At 36.7% G+C, this 13,928-nt stretch overlaps 1 protein-coding gene across 2 annotated transcripts in view; it reads right to left on the minus strand.

Annotated features, from left to right (window-relative positions):
• Nucleotides 1-7,607: 7,607 nt before the first annotated feature.
• Nucleotides 7,608-13,928, minus strand: part of LOC117403099 (SPARC-related modular calcium-binding protein 2-like) — a 61,906-nt gene continuing 55,585 nt past the window's right edge. For both annotated transcript variants that reach the window (XM_034005059.3, XM_034005057.3), the window contains exons 11-13: nt 12,598-12,845; nt 9,424-9,464; nt 7,608-8,142 (exon numbers count right to left, since the gene is read on the minus strand). In XM_034005059.3, the coding sequence (XP_033860950.1) occupies nt 8,119-8,142; nt 9,424-9,464; nt 12,598-12,845 (313 nt within the window). In that variant the 3' untranslated portion in view covers nt 7,608-8,118. The remainder of the gene's footprint in view (nt 8,143-9,423; nt 9,465-12,597; nt 12,846-13,928) is intronic.

Raw genomic sequence — 13,928 nt, forward strand, 5'->3', positions numbered from 1 at the left:
TTTCAGAAATTTAAAATACCACCGACACTAGTATATTATAGTTTCATGTACTTTAAATATTAAACATATATTTCATAATAATTTGTGGCTCTATGAAATAGTGTAATTCTAATTTGTGTTATTAAAATAAACTGTCAGAAAGACAAACCAGGACCACTCAGACAGTTAATTTGTGTTCTTGTAAACAGCCTTAAGGTGTTTCCTATTGCTTTTAGGACTTTTTTATTATGTGATTTGCCAATGGATAAAAAGTCAAATATCTATTTCTGTTAAATTAAGTCAAGAGCATTTATAAAACTTTATGAGAGCACTAGAATGCCATTAGCTGATTATGGTATATTTCGATATCCTAATTTATTAATAAAAAAAATTAACAAATTTAATTTAAAAATTAAAAATTATCTTCTCTATGGCTGTTATGCTAAAACTGCTTCAACAAAGCATCGTCTCCCCCTCTCGAAGTATAGTTTACAACAGTAATAAACGGAGTATTTGTTGGATAACCCTTAGGGTCATTAGAAGTGTTTACTACATATAGATTATATGGGCCGCACACACATTTCAGGTTTCATTTTCCTTTTAAGATCGTTTGCCGAAATTAAATCATGCAGTCAACGGGTGTCACTTTACCCCATGCCAGAAATACAATTCAAAGAAAATGTAATTACACCCTTAGCCGCTGGGTGCCACTGGCTGCTTTGAAAACATTCCATTAGAAATAAAGATAAGTAAAGGTTTATTGATATAGCAATATTCAGATTTCGGCACACCTTCAAGCTTATATTCCCAAACAGTTATGTTGCTGGTGGTCAGTCAGCCAGCACCTCTACTTTGCAAAACTTTGACTTGTTGTAAAACAGATGATACGTATTTGTGCTTTAGTGTGTGTTTTCCCACATTATTATTATTATTATTATTATTATTATTATTATTATTATTATTAGTATTATTTATTAGCAGATGCCCTTAACCAGGGCGACTTACAGTTGTATACAAAAAATACATACCAAGAATTACAGTACAATTAAGAGCAAGATACAAAATACAATGACTTCAGTCCTAATGAGCAAATACAAAACACAGTACGATTTGATATCAGTCCTGACATCCATAGGAAGATTGTTCTACCACTGCGGGGTGAGGGTGGAGAAGGAGCAGGCTCTGGATGCAGGGGAGCGTAGAGGAGGTACAGCCAGTCTTCCAGTACAGGCGGAGCGGAGAGGTCAGGTGGGGGTGTAGAGATGAGGGGAGAGAAGGAGGGTGAATTAGTATGGGGGACAGAGGGTGTTGAGGTTGGAGCGGGATGTTGGGGGTGGGTGGGAGGGAGAGGTAATAAAGAGGTTTTGGATATCAGGGATTTTAGAGGAGAAGAGGCAAAGTCGATAGAGGAGGGAGGAGGAGGAGGGGGAGGGTTGAGGAGGGAGGAGAAGGTAGAGAATAGTTTCTGGGGGTTGTGGAAAATTGGATAATAGTTTGGAAATAGGAGAGGTTTAGCAAAAGAGAGAGTGGAGGAGAGGAGGGAGCAGTAGAGGTGTAGGGCAGCAGGGCACATCAATGTGATCTCAATTCTGCTTGGTTTCACTTGGATTCCTCTGAATGTAAGAAGAAGGTATCCCTGCTTGGTGTTGATATACAAATGCTTCAGTGGTCACCCCCCCACAGTATCTTTCCTATTTTGGTGACTGGACTGATGATGTTAAGTTTGCAATCTCTCTACCAAAATTTAAGACCAAGCAACTTTTCTTAAATCCTCTATTATTTGCCATTTGTCTTTATTTTTTCTTGTTTGTTCTTCTTTTTCAAGATGTTAGCCCTCTCTGTTTATGGTTCACTGTAGAGCACATAGTTGTTGTCAATGAATGTGGCAGGGCGAGAGCTGGATATTCACTGTGTGTGTTATAATTGTGTAGTCCATGGGAGGAGTTTGATGGCCAAAGGCCTAAAAAACTACATATACCAGAAGCCTCTAGGGCTGAATGGGAAACACCTGGTTGCATTTGAGGGGATTGTTTCATTGAATTATTGTTTGAATATTTGTAATTCATGTCATGTGTTCGTGTATATAAACTTGTCTTTCTCTGTGTTGGGGGTGAGTGAAGTAGGCGTCTGTTTGTTGGAACTGTGTGTGCATTTAAACAACTGTGTGTTGTTGTGACAGGATTGAAAGGAGTCCCTGTTGTAATTCGCCCTCCCGACCACCGGCAGCGCTGTGTAGGGTTGACCGTGATTGGGTCAGGAGGCTGAACTCTGACCATACAGGAAGTTCCGGGTCAGGCGGCCATCTTGGACCAAGGTGGAACCATGCGGCCGTCAGGTCCCATCATTGCAATCAGCTGTGCTGTTCTCATCGATTGGCTGACGTGAGGCAGCGTGCTGATTGCAAGGGTGGGACTTGGCAGTATTTATGCAGTATGGTTTTGCCAGTCGGCCCCCTGTCCTGAACTGAAAACACGTGCTGTGCTTTGTTGTTGTTTTGTTTTTATCAAACTGCTGTAATTCGCAGAAGCTTGAAACTTTAAGGAACTTTGGTGGATTGCCGCAGTGGAAGGGGGCCAGGAGGCGGTGAGAGGAAACCCACTGCAGTAGCACAGAGAAACCCAGTGCTTCCTTTATTGTTGTTTTGTAACAAGACGTTTTTGTTTATTCTTTTTATTTGAAACCTGAGTTTACCATCGCTGGTATTCCAGGTGGTTTTCTTGTTTATTTTCTGCAATGCTGGACTGTTCTATTTTTGTTTGTTAAAATAAAATCCTGCCTGTACCATCGATGGTACAGGGCTCCAAGGACTAAACGACACTTCCGGCTCCTGTGTGCTGTCATTTCTGGTCCTTCCCTAAAGCTCCACCCACTACCCTCCCACAGTTGTACAACTGGTGAATGTGTTTTTGAAATGGGTAAACCGCTTAGATGTCCTGTGCTAGTTTAGTTTTGTGTAAATGTTTAGCTAGTGCTCCACGGTGGAGCTAGGCTTGTGTTTTTATGTTCTGTTTATTTGGATTGTTTGGCCTATAATAAGTGCTCAAAAAAAGCATTTAAACTGCAAGCTCCAGCCTGTGTGTGCTTTCCTGCCGTTGACCAGCCTTGACGGGCAGCCACTCTACCACATTAAGCAAAGAGGTGGTTCTGGCAGGGAACTCACATTAACCTTAGATCAAATTCTGTAAACATCAAGCATAATTTAGACGCTTCCAATACCAGATCAATTTCTCAATCAAATAGCTAGTGTCATATTTATCCTTTGATAAACAATACGTCCAATGATCAGCAAGAAAAGGATATATATTTCATCTGAATCATTTACTCCCCTGCTGTGCGCCAGAGTTGGTTTCCTCCTCCCCAACCTCCACCTGCTTTTTGACTTTATCTAAAGGGAGAAGGCAGCTATCCGGCGCCCCTGTCCATGGCTTCCCTACGGTCAGCCTTTCCACTTATCTGCAAACTAATTTATGGGCAAGGGTAGCTTGAAAGGCGAGGCCAAAGGCCAAAGAATGTAGTGTAAAATATGTACAATGTAGTAGTGTTGTCTAGTCAGTGTTTTAATAAATAATCCATCACATGAGTTTCCAGACTGAACCAACTGTTCTCCTAGATAGTTTATCCTGGTGAGTAATTTGGGTAAAGTCTTCTTCAGTATTCAGAATAAATGTTTCTTCAGTGTTGATTATACACTGTATCTCTCTGTATATAAATCTGTATCTATTTTAAAAGTATTTATCGCTTTAAGCATTTTGAATTACTTGTGTGACGTATTTTTTCTGTGACATAATCAGACGTGCCACATTAAATGTATTAATCTCTGGTATAGCCAGTGTGGCTTGTTCTAATAAAATGTAATTTTTATACATATGATTTCATTCAAATACAATTTGCTTCGGCTAATAAACTTTCCCTAGATCTTGTAATGAATACCGCACCGTACAAATAGATGAGCCCATTTAAATCACCATCCAGATAATTGAAGAAATTACATAAAAGCATTTTCATACTTTTATCCCTCTTTATACCCAAACAGCTGTGTACATGCCTGTAACAGGATCTAATGACCTTTTGCAACAGTATAAAGGGACGCACATATGACTTGTATTATTATGATAATTATGCCGTTCCACTGCCAAAATGGATTTAGACCTCGGAAATTGAATTGCTAAACTTTCCTTTGTGTCACTGTTGCCCTGTTGCTGTATATTGTAGTCAATCTCTGATAAGATCATGTTTTTGGGACTAGGCCACATTTTCTAATAATTTTCTACACATATTGTATAAATTATTATTTGGAATTGCAGCAAGCAAGAATAACTAGTTGCCAGTATTAGAACTGAGATATCCCTCATTCTGAAGAATGTAACATGCAAAGACCCATTTAATGTATTTGTGAATACATTGCTATAGAGCCATAATAACTTGCAAATGCTAATTTCCAGAAAATTACACATTGTTAGTTTTCAAAAATTTGCTTTAACACATTTCCACACCTTTTTTTATTTATTACAATAAACAATTGCTAACCAACTGCTAAATTACAGATGCCTCTCGATTATCCAAAACCTAATTAACTGCAGTTCTGTATTAAAAAAAAAAAAATCATGTTGCTAAATAAAGTATAAACATATCAGTGCAACCTTGATTATCCAAAAATGTGTGTGATCAGAAGAATTCAGATAATTGCATTGTTTTCTTTCTTTCGGGTGTCTTATACATACTGTACATACCAACAGTCCCTATATGGTCGGGACAGTCCTGATTTCCTTACAAATGTCCCTCGTCCCGAAGCACAGGAAGGAAGTCCAGATATTTAACCTTGGGACGAGTGTCCCGCTGAACAGTTTCCAAATGTTGGCAAGTATGCTTATTATATACAGCCTTTCATCATTTGAATCATTTGCATGTTCTGCAATAAACTAAATCATTTTAGAATGCCAGTTGACACGAAAGCTCAGTTGAATGGCATCTGGATTGAAACTGGGAGTGGGGCCTGCTTTCTAGTCTATGGTTATATATTTATTTCTCACATGTGTTGAAATTCTGGGTACTTAGTGAAGAATTTCGTCATGTAGGTCTGCCATGAAGCTGTTTCCGTCATCCAAGTTCTGTTTGTTTTTGTTCCAAAGTGTTTTTATAAGTTAACAGTTACCCACACTGCTCTTTTTATTCTGCAGTTTTAGACTCTGTTCACTATGTCAGTGGAACTGAGGGGCCCACTGTGCAAGACCTGTTTTACAAATGAAAAAAAGTCACTTTTTATTGCTATAACAGTCTGTTAAATTTAGCTGAACATATCGTATAAACATATACGTAAATATTTTCTTAAGGTCAGCAATGACCAGCCATCACCTGCACCATCAATAACCATTTCAGGATTGATCCCACTGAATGCCTCCTCAACATGTTGTTTACTTAGCACCTTTATGTAAACTTTGTGTTTGACGAGTTGAAATTATATATATAGTATGTAGTCTCTGTATCGTCAGTGTCACAGCCTGTTAAAATGTGTGTTTCAAGGTGAGTTATAGTCTTCGTTAATTAAAACCCTGCTTTTCCAAGTGCAAATTAACTCCTGATAAATTATGACAATTAACACAGATTTGATTTTATATTCCCACACAAACAAAAGAAAGTCGCAAGAAGCACTGGTCTTTAAGATATTAACATTATTTCGTAAATCAACATCATTTCATAAATCATGTTAGCATGATTATTTCATAACGAGATAGGCATAATGACCTCTTGAAAATGCCAAAAATCAATGCTACATAACGATTTATTGATTAACACTGGAATTATCATTTCTGAACTTTTGAAAATCCTGCCTAAACAGTGATAATTATGTGTATGCTTATCATTTAAGTTGCTTCCTGATAAACAAGGTGAAGAAGGAGAAAGGGTGCCACAACAAAGGCTCTCTGCATAAAAAGGAAAAATATTTTCTAAGACTGCCAGCATACAGTAAGTGTTCCTACCTTGTACCTGCAGCAACTGTCTCTTGCTAGTTTGCTAAAGAAAAAAAAAGCACTTTGTTGTCTGTATGTTATTTGTCTGTATGTTATGTTTTAAGTCTGTATGTTATTGTGGTAATTGGTTGAGTTTATAAAGTTAAACCTCCATATAAAACCGCCATCTCTAACATCCTTTAAATGTAGTATTTGATAATTCCATAATGTACAGTTAACGTTAACTTAAACAGATGCTAATTGCCAATTGAGGATAATACACAATGATAGTTGCAATGTTTGCTCTACATATAGCGTCGCATTTTTTATTCATATATTAAAAAAAATATGTCGAAAGATTCGCTTTCATAAGTACCAGCATTTTACAACTTCAGACTTAGCAGTGATGGATGATTGTCTCAGTGAATTTGTCCACTAGCAAAGTTCTTGGGCTGTGAAAATACGGGCCTTGTTTCACTTTCTGGAATGAAAAGGCTAAACCACCTTGGGCTGTATTCATAAAAGTCTGTTTTAGCAGTCCGTCAAATTATAAGAAACTTTCTCAAGTCTTTAAAACTGCAGGGGACTCATAAAACGATTTTGGCAACATGCTATTTTTTTTAACACCATGCTTAGCAAAGTAGCTTTTAAAAAAAAAAAATACAAGTTGTTAAAATGATGTTGCCAGCCACCTGCAAGTGAAAAAATAAAATAAATAAAACTAGAAAATGAAGCACATTGTTAGCACCCGTGCTATGTTTTATGAATGCATGTAAAGATGACAACATAAAAAACCTTAGCTGGTAATGGGCCAGGATAAGCACAACAAAGTGAAACCTAGCCACTCCAGCTCCCTTTTGAACCACTGTTTTATATACAGAAAAATAAGCGGCATTCGATTGCATTGCTCATCCTTCCTAGTTGTGTGCTCAGACATCCCCTTGCCTGTGCATTCTAATCCCCGGTGCTCACATCTGCTTATTCCTTTTTGCTTTTTTATCCTAAAGGCACACTGGACAGGAATGACTGAGAATGTCTTAAAACCTGTACAAACAGCTCCTCGAGTTAAGGGAAGCAGCCCGGGGCAGGGGCTTCATGCACTGACAGAAGAAACAGCTCCTCCTTTAAGCAACTGCTCCCAGTCCATGAAAGTGACCCAGCTTTAGCATGCTGTCGGACCCTAAGCATGTCCTGGGGGAGGGAGTAGCCTCTGCCAGGTGGAAGCAAGAGACAGACAGACAACTCTGTTTAGCCTTTCTCAGCCTTCTCAGTAATTAGATTTACAAATGCTGAACAAAACTGTCTGTAACTGTTTTTCCCTGACTGCAAAAACACGCTCTGGGGCTTGGCACAATACACATTGACTGACAGGATGAAACATACCATTCACTCTCTGTTTGTGCGTGACTAATCCCGCTGTGAGGAAATAAAAACCAAGCTTATAAATAAAAGGCCCTTATAAAACATATTCAGGTGAGCAATAGAAACAAGTCTTTGAATAGCGAGTGCAGCAGGCTCAAAGTTTTCATATTCAGGTGAGGAATAGAAACGAGTCTTTGAATAGCGAGTGCAGCAGGCTCAAAGTTTTCATATTCAGGTGAGGAATAGAAACGAGTCTTTGAATAGTGAGTGCAGCAGGCTCAAAGTTTTTTTTAACCCATTAAAGAATTACACACAACATTTTTAATCTATTTCTTTTTTTAATAGCAAAATTGTGTTTGCAACAATTCACAGATTTCATTCACACTTTAAAAACACTATACCTCAAGCTTTGAAATGTGTTCAAATCCTAAGTCACCACAGAACAAGCAGGTCATTCTCATGACTCTAAGTTATTGCTTCTGAAACGGTTAAAATCTGGTGTCAAGATTCAGTATTTTTGCAAGCAATTTTTAACCAACCATAAAACAAACAAACAAAAAGAAACTTACATTAAATGAAAACTTGTACAACTCAGAAAAGTATAGCTTTTAGACAAAAAGGACACATACATTGTATGTGATAATTTTCTTTAAAAAAAACGACAACGACAACTTACCTATGCCTTTCACAGATTCAAAAATCTGTTTAAATATCGTTTCTACAAAGTGAATTTACATTTAAAGTACAAAGTGCAAATACTAGGTTTTCATTGCCATTTGGTGAGGAAATCTCCCAGAAATGAAAGAGTTGCCACAAGTAGTTCATCATTTCAGCCTTGCTTCTTTAAGGCATGCTGAAATTAAGAAAAACAGGGGGTTTAAATATACAAAAATATATCAAGCTTTAACTCTGTAATCTAATTGAAAAAATCTATACAAATCCCGTCAAAAAGTAACTTGAATTTTATTATGTTAAGGGTACTATTTACTTGAATCCAAACTCTTGCTCAAACCTTGATACATTATTGATCACAATCCACCACCTCCAGAGAGGCTAATGTATTTGATCCCAGATCTGATCAATTGTCGTGTCAGAAAAGAAGGCTGCAGTAAATCAGATAATAGCTGATGAATTGCCAAAAAGAGATGCTGACATGCTTCCTTTTGGCTTTTTTCATTGAGTAACAGCAGGATTTATTCATTCATTGTTATTTCGATAATATTTTTTTTTCCTATTTTATCTCATGAAAATTCTTACTGCTATACTAATAGAATAGAATATGATAAATACATACATGCACACATACATTTATCCATACATATTACCTGTGCTCACAGGTTCATAATAGCAACAAAACGCCCCATTGGAAAGTGTATTACAAACCAGTTTAGCTTTACAGGCCCTCGCCTTTACTTTACTTGCAAAACTAGTATTTAATCCCATGTAATTCCTTCTGTGTTTGGTCTTATTGTTATTTTTAAATCATGTTCTAGTTTCTAGTTTGTGCAACAATAGATCTAAGTTAGAAAATAGAAAGCTGTTGAAAATTAAGTCAAATAAAATGATTATATCGGGTGTGTAGACTGGCTATGAATAGAGGTATTAAAATCATTGAATGACCTTTATTCAGACATACAATTTAGTAAATGCTTTGTTTCCTGAAGAAAAATACACATTTTTGAATTCGGCTGAGGTATTTTTAGTGATTGTTCATGACTCAATCACGTGCTTAAAATACAAGTAATTTGTAGGATTTAATTTAATAGTGAACACACTGCTTGTTAAAACTGAGTGTAATTAATGTAACAAAATGAGATATGGTTATACGGTATTTTTTAAGCGCCACAGCAGATGCTGTTTGCCTTAGGAAGTAAATTCACAACATCAAACACAGAGCTCACCCATTTACAGTTTATCAGCAATGATGATAAGGGAGTGTATGGACTATGGGTGTTAACAGCTAGACATGTTTTATCCAAACTCTATCCTCCTTAAAAATTAACACCAGCTTACACCCTTTCTGTACGAGATGAAAGCATAACCTGGGTGGGTTCAGAAAGCTTTACTGTTCTGAAAGTGGGGTTGGATGCAGTGAACTCATTATGAAGCTAATTAAAAGGAGAGTGGTACGTACCTGTTTGTTTGATGAAGTGCTTTCTCCAACATTTTTAGGTGCTGAAAAACAGAAGGAAATGCAAATCGCATTTAAATCAATACAGTACAGAGAATCGAAACCTCTGCAGACCCCTGAATAGAACAGAATCAAGCCACAAAACATGCTTGAAATGTGATGGTGTGAATGAACTTATATAGCAATATAGGACCCTATTAAAAAATATATAAATAAAGACTGTTTTAAAAGGACTGCTTTAAACAGCGGTTTTAAAACTTTGAACACTCTGAATAAATTGAATAATTAACAAAACATTCCTTAAAACATTTATTTTGTGAATAGGGCCCATAGTATTGATTTCAGAATTACCATAAGCAAATCAATGCAAAGTGTAGGTCCCCTTCATCGCGTGACAACGGTGCTCTTATCCTTTGGCATCAAACTTGGTGGAATTCCACATGCCCCTCTGCAGTACCGCCAGTCTTAATGCTGATTTGCATGCTTAGTTTATAGACCTGTCTATAGTGTGTAGTTTGCGTTTGTCTGATTTAATTATACATTTATTTTTAATTCTACTGAATACCTCCAGAATGCATATGGATAGTCAAATGTCTAGTTCAGACAATCTCTGCTTCCTACAGTCAAAATGTAATTAACCAATCCATCATCAGTGGAGTTGTAAGAATTTACATATCAATGTAAAATCAGATTGCAGTGAGGTAGATGCATGCTCTCAGAGGTTATAGATGGTTATACATGGTCACGTGCCCCCTACAGATTGTCCTTAGCAGGTATTTAGGCAAACACTGAAAACACGTTTTTATAAGTATGTGTCTTTTCCTTCAATCTCATATCCAGTTAAAAATGTAACTGTTAATTTACTCAGTGACTTGTATTTAAAATACCTGTGTGCTTAATGTTTTGTGTTAAGATGTAATGACCTTTAAAAAAACCTCTTTCATTTGTGTAACAACATTGCCTCAAATCTAGGGAGCGAAAGAGATTCAATATGTGCCCTTATAAAAAATGTGCAGCTATCCCTCAACTACACATCAGACAGTACAGTCAGTTGTGTATCTCATACCCAACTGGGCCAAACTGTGCTGTGTGGAAGTACGTCATCGACAGGCATGTGCTAAAGAGACAAACTGTTTTGAACAATGGTGGCTGTAAGAGAAGGCTGTGTTGAACACAAACCCGAATCCACCTCTTTTCTCTTATTGCTTCGTGACGAAACCTCATTATAATGACTAATGACAGCTGTGTAAAGAACGAAAATAAAAAAGGCACAAATGATTGTTCAACTTTGTCTATCTTTGCTTGTTTGCATATATTCAATCAATCCCACAATCCAACGTGACCTTTTACTGCCGCACTACTACTTCCTGTGTCAGCTATACCTGACAAAATGACTTGGAAAGCAGACAGCCATCTTTAACTACACCTCGCCCAGACCGGCCAGCTGAGCTATATCTGGGGAAAGGCAGTGGAAATTAGGCATTAGTCTGTGGGTGGGATGGAGGTTGCCTTGTACTTTAGTAAATTTTTGTCCTGATTTGCCAGCTAATCCTTAGCAACAAAAAGGCTTAGAGCTTCCAATTGTAAAACCAGGGATTTAAAAAAAAATGTAAACAATTTCAACCATAGTGTCCTTCTGATAGAATGGAGAACTGTCAAAGAAAGCTGTCTCTCTTCAAATTGAATCTGTTCTTCAGATTTAATTATTTTGTATCTATAATTCTGTATCTTGGATGGCTTATATGCACCTGGAAACTACTGTTGAACTATCTGTATAAGACATTATGGTTTATTAATATAAATGTATTATTCATTTAAAACAAATATTACCATATTAGTTAGATTTATACTGCAAAATTAATTATTTGCAGCTTGTATATAATCCACAAAATATCAACTGAATGTATTATAAATGTATTTATTTGTAAAGCACTTCCGAAGAAATCTAGTATTATTTATGTATTTTGACAAATAACAGGCCCAGCTATGCTTCACTGTGCTTCACTGTGCTACAACTTAAAACTTTGTTTTAAGTTTTCAGAAATACTTATAAAAAGCTCCCTCAGAAACGCCATTCAGCCGCCTATTCTTATTAAATAGCATCTTTGAGTTACTGTCGATATTCAGAACCAGCAATTTCTATTTTTGATAAGAGCCTTTTATATTAACAATATAGTTACTTTACAGACCTGTGGTTCCTTGCTGGAATATGGGAACAATCTTGTAATCATGGCTGTTATATTAGGGTTTCTGAACAGCGACTGTTAAGATTCCAGATTCCAGTAATTAACACTAGCTCAGTATATCTGACATGTATTCATTGAACACTACCCACTGGTTGTTGCCACTTGCTTGTTAAAATCAATTGGGAGACCAGTTGGGGGTCGTCTTCCATTCACAAAAGCCCTTGACATCGTACACTCTGGTTTTAGCTGAATGGTTTGATATCCTAAAACCCGATTCACAAAGCTTAAAGTCAGGCATTATTAATTTTTTTTTAACAATAAAAGTTTTTAATAGATGGAACTTTCACTGTGTGGAACAGTTTCATTAATATCCAAACATTCTTTAGATAACTCATGAGTTAAAACTTTGAGGGTTGGGCCCAAAACAAGTAATGGATGAATAGATGAAGTTTAATTTTAATAAAAATCAATTGTTCTTTTTCTGCATGTTGTTAATAAATAATGTGTCATTATAATGTTTGTCACATGCTGTTAGACACATGTACATCTACAGTTGATCTGCTTATAGTATAGGTTAGTTATTTTGAATTGTAATTGTCAGGTGATGAGGTTTGAATGATTATCGCTATTACACTCCATTAGTATATGGATTGTGAAATGTTTTGAAGTACTATGGAAGTTGTGTTATTAAAAAGAAAATTGAGCCAAAAATGGGATCTAACATTGTCCTGGGCTTCAAGACATAAGACTGTAAGACTGTTAGGGTGTATAGACTCGCACTGTATATTTCTGTAAGGGTGCATATCGTCAGTGTTTTCTGACAAGTCTTTTGTAAATTATTTATGGGATATCATAACAGTCAGCGCTTTGCCTGAACGAGGCAATTGTTACTAAATCATGTGCATTAGTAAATGGGTCTCTGCTGAACTCCAGTTTATTTTGTCCCTGTTTGAAACACTTCTCTTGTTAGTAGAAATGAAAATGTTTGTACCTTCTTCTTTAGTCACTCCTAGGCACCCCATGAGCTCCTGCACCGACAGCGCTTTGTCATTGTTCACGTCACAGTACTCCACAAACTTTTTCACACATTTCTTGGGTTTGGATTTCTTGCGCAGGAATCGTTTGAAGGGCTTGATCTCTTTCTTGCCGATATCCCCGCTGGAGTTCTTGTCCAGCTGGTTGAAGTACCAGTAGACCACCCTCTCTTCCAACGTGTGGTTAGGGTCCGGCTCTGAGATCCTGGAGTTCAAAGTTATTCCAATTAACATGAAAGCATTAAAAGAAACGAACAGGATCAGAAATACCTGTCACCATGCATAGCAAATATATGTTCCTTTTTTTATTTATTTAATTTTTTTTTTTTACCCCTTTTTCTACCCACTTTGAAATGCCTGATTCAAACATCTTTTCACCTGCCAAAACTAAGCAATGGATGTTACCAAGCTTCTGATTTTCTGTTTTAACCGATAAAACCCAATAAAACACCCCAATACAAAAAAAAAAATGAAATTGGCGCATATCCAATAAACACCGGAAAAACACTGGAAATTGTTACTCAATTCACATTGACTTTACTCCTTTCCCATAAAAAATAAAAATACTACAAAAAACAAAAGCAAACTACCTTTCCCAGTGCAGTTCGGCAATGTCCCTCCTTCCTGACTTGTATCTATCATTGATTTGTTCTGAATACTTGAAACCCACCCCAACTACTGAGTGGCAGCAAATTCCTACCTTTCTATTGGAGAGATTGCAAGATTTAAAACGAGATAACAATGAGAAGGCTTGTTCGCGGGAGTTAAAGCTACATTACATTGCAAATTGTGGCGAAATGTAAAAAAATTCCTAGACACACAAAAACCCCAGAAGAATGTACCCGTGACCATAAGGATTTTGTTGTGGTAAACAAAGGAAAGAATGTACAAATTAAGTGTGCAAGTACTGTTGAGTTACATTGTGACAGAAAAAAAAAAACGCCCAAGCATTTTAGAAAGTAACCGAAAACTGTATGAATAATTTCATACAGTATATAAAAAGCAAAAGCCCCGTTTAGGTAATTTTTCATTTTGGATCTTAATATAGTTTCCATAAGTTTACATATAATAGAAGTCAGGCTTATTTGTCTGCAGTTACCTGGTTAGGTTTTGTCTCCCTTTTTGTGGATTGGTATTACATTTGCAATTTTCCAGTCTGTCAGTACAACCCCTGTGTCAAGAGACTGTTGCATGATCTTGGTAAGCGGTTTGTAAATAACTTATTTTATTTCTTTGAGTACTATTGGGAGGATCTCATCCGGCCCAGGGGATTTGTTTATTTTAAGAG

The sequence above is a fragment of the Acipenser ruthenus genome, chromosome 5 (assembly GCF_902713425.1).
Source record: "Acipenser ruthenus chromosome 5, fAciRut3.2 maternal haplotype, whole genome shotgun sequence".
In the NCBI taxonomy this organism is placed as follows: Eukaryota; Metazoa; Chordata; class Actinopteri; order Acipenseriformes; family Acipenseridae; genus Acipenser; species Acipenser ruthenus.